The 7,468-nt window shown below is 54.1% G+C and overlaps 1 protein-coding gene across 1 annotated transcript; it reads left to right on the top strand.

Annotated features, from left to right (window-relative positions):
• Positions 1-47: 47 nt before the first annotated feature.
• On the top strand, positions 48-7,187 carry MAA_00371 (tlh3; the record flags this gene model as incomplete). Its single annotated transcript, XM_007818369.2, has 3 exons — positions 48-1,911; positions 2,225-5,771; positions 5,930-7,187. The coding sequence occupies 3 exons, from the start codon at positions 48-50 to the stop codon at positions 7,185-7,187; spliced, it is 6,669 nt and encodes a 2,222-aa protein (XP_007816560.2).
• Positions 7,188-7,468: the final 281 nt, after the last annotated feature.

Genomic DNA, 7,468 nt, shown 5'->3' with positions numbered 1-7,468 from the left:
ATGACCAAAGCAATATCCGGTTTGCGGATGAAGACGGAGAAGGAGAGATGCGCAACAATGGTGAAGACACCAAAGATGGCCATGCGCCGTACCATGACGCGTCCCAGTATATTTTCCGTCTTCCTCATGGCACCCGCCTCGAGCTATCAGAGGCAGTCTTCCAACTCTCGATGATGTTCTGGACGTACCAATGCCAAGATGGAGTAATGGACTCATCTGCAATAGTACATTTCACAGCTGTTATGGGTATTCATCGTTCTTCATTGGCATACCGCGATGCATATAGTTTCACACCGGACCTTGCGGCTCTTATTTGGGTAGGACGGCTGTTATTTCTCGAGTATAGCCTCCCGCGATATAGTTACGACACGCTGGTGTATCCCTGGCCTGCCCGACACACATATTCATCACAACCGGAGCGTCTAGAGGCAATCCGAAAGAAGTACATGCTTAGGGGCTGCTACTCACCGCTAAGCGAGCTAATTGAACTCAAGGCCTTTGGGAAGAGCATTGTGCGACGGGAAGGGGTTCGTGGAACTCTGACCTGGGCTCCAGACGGCCGCTCTTTCACCATTGGTGACGGCAAGGTAGTGCGCCTATCGGAGTTCTGTGCAACCTATCGAGCTGCGATCACCCGAGTAGAAGAGCTCGTCACCGAGATGATGTTAGGGTGGGATCCTACAGTTGATCTCTCCGCAATCCGCGACGACCTAACCTGTCGGTTTCCAGGGTGGTGTTTCCTCGACAAACCGGAGAATCACCTGTCAGGCACGTATAAAGCAATGTCACGCCGTGCATGGTCATCCTCATTCCGCGGCAAAGCCCTGGCCAAGGCGGGACATTGGTTGCCTGATTCTTGTCTGGCCTACCTGCAGACGGGCGCCGAGCTGTCCACAAAGGCCTTTTCTGCGGTTCATATTACGGCAGGTCTGCCAGGTCGAGGCACGGAGATGACGACTATCCGCTTGCGAAACACAAAGTTAGCCATTAGGAACTTGTTTATCCGCGAGGGACGAGCTATTATTGTTATCAGTTATACCAAGGCCCGTTCCTCAAATAACCACGCTTTCTATATTGTTCGCTACCTGCCAGATGATCTGGGTTTGTCTGTTGTGGTTTACCTCGCATATATCCGACCATTTCTTGACTTTCTAGCAAATCAGCTTGGGCTACCGCATTATCACAGCAACGAGTTTCTCTTTTTAGACCCAAAGCACAAGGAAAGGCATCTATCCACTACGCAGGCAACAGAGTCGCTTCGGGACTTAACGCGGACTCTTCAGACGCCGTGGACAATATCACTATATCGCCAGGCATCAATTGCTATTGCCAAGCGCCATATAAGCGAGCTAATCAAGGAAAGAAACTTCTACTATCCAAGCGATGCTAATACTTCGATCAGAATGATCGCCGCCGGCGTTGGCCATCGCCCGAGGATGCTTCTCACGGCCTACGCCATCGACACGGCCTTACCAACTCGACTTCAGCCTGAACTTCTTGAAATGTACCGCCAACTATCGACACTCTGGCAAAACTGGAATTCGCAATATTACGATCAGTATTGTGCAGCAAAATGCAGCGGGGTGACGGAAAACGCAGCAGGCCAGCCGGCGGATCGAAAACAGAGCCTGGAGAATAATACCCAGTCCAACATCCGTGGCCAAAAGAAGAGAGGATTTAGGGATTTGAGTAGCGAGGCTTGTCGAAAGAAGAGCAAAGTAGTCAGCACAAGTGCGACTGGACATGAAGATAACTTGACAACACAAGCCAGCGTGGAAGAATTTCCAAAGGGGTTCATTTACAACAGAGAATACCAAATCCTCATTTGCGTGGCTTGCGAGTCTGTTGTTAGTCCGGGAAAACGGTCATTCTACCATCATTTAAATCGTCACCGCATCTTAGGGCCAGTTTGTAAGGCCTATATGGAGCGGTTTAGCACTCTTCAGCTCACGCCACTAAAGGAGCTTCCTAGGCCGCAGCTGATAGTTCCGGCTATCTCTCACCTTCGAGTTTATAGAGCATTTCGATGCAATATTTGCCGTTACCTAACAACTCGATGGGCCCTAAGCCTTGATCACATGCCAAGACATAAGCTTGGTGTCTCTCCAATGCAAGCCTGGAAGATGGGGAAGATATGCAAATGCTATGTACAAACATTTTCGTCTGCAAAGGGGCGAATAGCATACTTTGAAGTAATACTACCGTTGCAGGCTAAAATCGAAAGCTCTAAATAGTATGGATCTTGACAAACTCGTGTACAACATGATGGGCGAGCAGCTGCGCGGAACGATTGAGTTGCTGTCGACGTACGACCTGCGGGGAGCGGAGGAATTGCGCCAGCAGCGACCTCATAGAAGAAGGCCATGCGAAATAATCGACGGGTTGACGGAGTACGGTGGCTTCATCTGCATGTGCGACGTCGAGAGGTGCGACTTTGTAACGACACGGCTAGAATTGATGCACGATCATATGCCCAGGCACGGGAGAACAGCATCACAGAACAGGGAAGGCAGCCCCTTGTGGGAGGCGTGCCGCCTGCAGACGTATCTCACTGCGAAGGGTCGGATCGACTACTTCACCGTTAAAGGCTCATCAGACAGCGGACGAGACAGTAATAACGACAACACTCCGCCATTAGGAAGGGGTATAGCGCAACCACCCCTGTACACGGGACCGCCACCGTCAGCTGCGGAAGAGACACTCTTTGACGGTTTAAGGGGTGACCTACGGGAAGCAGCGCGCGATCTGGAAGATAAAGCGGCAGTCGTTGAGGATGCCGGGCGCGATCGAGCAGATCGGCAGCCGTGGCTGGTCCACACGGGGTTTCCGACCCACCTTCGGGGCCTCTTAAACACGGAGATCTGGTCCTCCTTTAAGCTGCCTAAAAAGAAAAACATGTTATTCCAAAGCGGACGGACGAAGGTTGAAGAAAAGACTGACGACCACGGGATCGATGTTGCGGGCGACGACGGTGAGGACGAGGGAGAGGAAGAAGATCTGAGGCGCATCCTAACTGCAGCGGATGCCCTATTTGAGAGCGCGTACACGTTGGTATCAGACCGGTCACCGAATCGGAAGATGACGCAACAACGCGCCCAAATCTTGAGCGACTTCGCGTGGGGTGCTGGCAAGAAGGGCAAGGATACGGCCTTCCGTCGCTTCAAGAACCCATCATCGCTTGCAGAATATTTCAGGACAATGAAGCAGCTGCTAGTATACTACTATAGGGTGGTATACTGCGAGGACGGGCATTTTAGCCGGCCCCAAGAGGTGGGCCGAGAGGAGGATGATAATGATGACGAGGAGGCTGATGAAGATGGGCATGCGCATGCAACTGAGGCGGTGATATTTCCACAAGACGTTATCGAGCCGACAGGTGAGCAGCAGGAGGCCATGACGGAGATGTTTAGAGCGCTGCGGGAAGAAGACCACCAAGGAACAAGAGGAGGGTTAGGGGAGGAGAGGCGAAGGAAAGACGGCAATAGTAACGACGGCAAGAATCATTATTATGATCACCATGACTCGAGATTGGCCTGCGCAATCCGCCGGTTTTATATCGGGCTAATTTGTCACGAGGTCGGGAGCGTGCCTTTCCGGTCGCCAGTGATTAGTTTTTGCGCCATGCTAAGCCGGGGGACACACAAGGACAAGAGCTATTACGAGAGGGAGAGGAGGAGAAAGAGGGAGACCAAGAGCAGGCGCAGCGTTAAGAACGGCAAGTCAGATGGTGAGGCCAAACCACCACCTGGGCAGGAGCAGTTTGGCGTCTGGGCCAAGCCGGGAAACTACACCAGTAACTTATCAAAACTGGTGTGGGTGGCGCAACTCCTGATTTTCGAAACTGCATGCTTCTACAAGAGACATCAAGAGGAAGACATTCCGGCGACTCTGGAAAAGATATGCAGGGACTTCATGCACCAGAAGAGGGAAACGGCGTTCGGCTATATCTTGCAGTGGCGGCTGTACCTCAGAACGGTGGCACAAGCGGCCATCACCAGTGACCAGGCGCGGTGGTCACTAGATGGCCAGGAGATTGACTTTCGGGGCATTAAGCTTCGTATGGAGCATGTACCGCAGCTCGTCGTATCAGAGTACAGGAGGGCCCGTAGCCTTCTGTACGATAAGCTTATGTTCGGGGCGAAGGACGTCCCATCGATCGAGGCATGGATGTTACATGACGACCTGGATGCGGAGGACCACGGAGGGTCATGGTTGACGGACGAGAGAAATGCAGAGTACCTCCGAGGAACACAGGACGCCCTGCTCCGGCAGGTCGAGCAACGAGCAGACTTGCGACAAGCATTTGTGCGCGATGACCAAGGCAGGACTGGAGGGAAAACACTATGCAGCCAGGCCATGGCTGTTTATGAGTGCGAGGCACAAGAGTTTCTCAAATCAATGATCACGCTGTTGCATGTTCCGCCAGCACCTCCGTTGCGGGCGCCGGAGCTGCTGACCACGACGTATGCCAACGGCGGCGGACGGCGCCGCAGCATGCTCATCTGGGAGAAGATGCTCTTCATGTACGTGCGATATCACAAAAGCCAGGAACAGACAGAAGAGGAAAGAGACAATATCCGGTTCGTGCCGTCACGGATCGCGGACCTGCTGGTCACGTTCCTGGCGATCGTGCAGCCGCTGCGGCAGACATTTCTTCGCCAGGCCCGCCCTCGAGCCCTTCTGTCGACCTATCTATGGTCGACATTGGACGGCGACGTTTGGCGGGATGACCTTGTTTCGAAGTATCTCAGCCAGGCATGTCTGCGCGCCGAGGTGCCCGAGTTTAAGGTGGCCTGGTGGCGACAGGCAGCTGCGTCCATTACAAAGGAGAAATTCACACCCAAGGAGCAGGCCAACTTTAACATGGAGGATGTCACGGCATCGGAGGTAATCGATGAGGAGGAGCTCTTGGTGGACCTGGCCGTGGCGAGCAACCATGCGTTCAAGACCTTTAACCAAATGTATGCAGGCTCGTCCACGCTTGTTATGAACACGCCACTGCACCGCGCGCACCGAGCCTCGCGGAGCTGGCGGGAGCTTTTCCGGATCGACGAGCACTTGTCACGGGAGGAGGCCGCCGGTGATGGCGGCAAACGCATGCGCTCGGGTACGGACATGGACATGGTGCAAATGTGCAAGAGGACAAAGCTGCGCACAAGGCCCCTTGGGAAGGTGAGTGACCTAGAAGCGGTAGCACGCGCGCTCTACAACAACCCCAGTCTGCGCTTTCGGCGACCAGGACAGCGCAATGCCATGTTGGCGACGATGGGTCGTCACGCAGCGGAACAGGTCGTAGTCGTGCTAGCCACGGGTTCCGGCAAGACGCTGATTGCGATGGTCGGCGCGGCGCTGGACGGCGCTGGCACGACGATTGTGGTACTGCCCGCGGTGGCGCTCAGAGAAAACATGCTTGACCGGCTCGGGAAGGTTGGTATTAAGACTATCGTGTGGGAGCCGGGCCAGTTGAAGTCGGCACCTCTTGTGATAGTATCGGCCGAGGCAGCGTGCACAATAACCTTTCTTGACTACGCCCAACGCCTCCAGTCGAGGCAGCGGCTGGACCGGGTCATCATCGACGAGTGCCATCTCACCATCACCGCAGCATACCGAAAGAGCATGAAGAAGCTTGGGTCGTATGTGCGACAAATCGCAACGCAGACGGTCTGGATGACAGCAACGCTTCCGCCGAGCTTGGAGAGCGTCTTCATACAGCAGAACCGTCTGGTGCAGCCACGCATGGTGCGAGAGTCAACAAACCGAGCCAACATTCGGTACATCGTGCAGCGGTTCAAGGGCTTGGATGGGCTGTGCAGCAGGGCTGCCGAGCTGGTGCGCGTGCTAATAGGCAGGATAACGGACAGGGTTAGGGACGAAGACGGAGACGACGACATTGTTGGCAATAATAGTCACAAGACCAACAGTAACTTAGGGACGAAGACGGAGACGACGACATTGTGGGCAATAGTCACAAGACCAACAGTAACGGCAAGGTGACTGGCGGCAGGATGTCCAGGATCATTGTATACTGCCAGACGCTGGACCTCATGGAGGAGCTCGCAAAGGAGCTGGACTGTCCGATGTACACAGGAGACGAAGAGACCATGAGTGACGGAGAGAAGGACCTTGCCATTGAGAAGTGGCGGGGTTCATCTGGAAGCCCGGTGATCGTAGCAACTGCTGCACTTGGCGTCGGGTTCGACTATCCGGAGGTGCGGTGGGTGGTGCACGCCGGCGCGCCGCGGTCCATGACGGCGTTCTCGCAGGAGTCCGGCCGTGCAGGGCGGGACAACAAGCCTGCAGAGTCAATCACCCTGATAAGCGAGGCGTGGCAGCCGCGCAGGGCCGGCCAGGAGCCCAAAGACTTGGATGAAGAGATGATGCAGCTGTACCTGACACAACAGCACTGCTCACGGGCCGTGATGAGCCAGTTCCTGGACAAGAGATCGGACTGGAGGTGGTGCATGGAAGGCGAAGATGAGCTGTGCGCGGTGTGCCCCAGGCCTCATGCAGAACGACGGCCGGCGAATCTCGAGCTGGGCTTACCATCGCCGAAAATACCACAGCCAGCCACCACGGATGAGGGCAGCGACGACGACAACGTTGAAGGCGAGGACAAATGGGAAATCGTGGCCGCAAGAGAGATGGTCTACACAGGTCCCGACGAGGTCCTTCGTCAGGCTAGGGTTCACAACGAGGTTCTAAGACGGTTTGAGGAAGACTTGGAGATAATGCGCGGATGTTGCCTGCTTTGTCGCGTGCGGGAAGGTAGACCGTTTGACCACAGCGCCACGAGTTGCGGCCATCGCTGGCCTTGGATCAAGGCAAAGAAAAAGGTCATACAGGCGTGTGAGAAGGAGGGCAAGCAGTGGATGGAGGATTTCACGGCATGCTTTATGTGTTATCTTCCGCAGACAATTTGCCGCAGAGCGGACCCAGAGGCCGAGCCTGGCGTGGATGGCGAGGAAGGGTTGAGGGAATGCCGGTTCCGAGACATGATCATGCCGCTATGCTACGGCGCTTTCTTCCAGGCCGGGTTGAGAGCGCTGATCAAGAAGCATTTTCCGCATCAAACGTTCCGCGATGTTGACGAATACATGCGGTGGTTAGGGAAGTCAGCAACTCTAGGCGATATAGAATGCGTCCAGGCAGTCTCTGTTGCGGCCAAGCTATTAGACGAGTTCCGATAAGCAGATAGCATTAGCATAAACGTATTTATCAGTTAGAAAGTCTCAAAGCGACTACAACGAGATCTCACCGCGTAGAGTGTTAGGGGTAATGCAGGGTTCTGTTTCTTAGTTTCATGCGATATACAATACCCTTGTCCTTATGTGCGCTAGATATAGATATTTAATTCTACATTAGCATTATTTATTTCTTCCATATTCCTTGCCAATTGTAGGCTAAGGACCAAGTAAACAAGACTAGTGTCTAGCGGTTAGCCTAGCTCTACTCAATTAGTGTCTACCGT

This window comes from Metarhizium robertsii, assembly GCF_000187425.2.
Source record: "Metarhizium robertsii ARSEF 23 chromosome Unknown MAA_Scf_3, whole genome shotgun sequence".
NCBI classification, from domain to species: domain Eukaryota; kingdom Fungi; phylum Ascomycota; class Sordariomycetes; order Hypocreales; family Clavicipitaceae; genus Metarhizium; species Metarhizium robertsii.
This window is presented reverse-complemented; position numbering and strand designations above follow the sequence as displayed.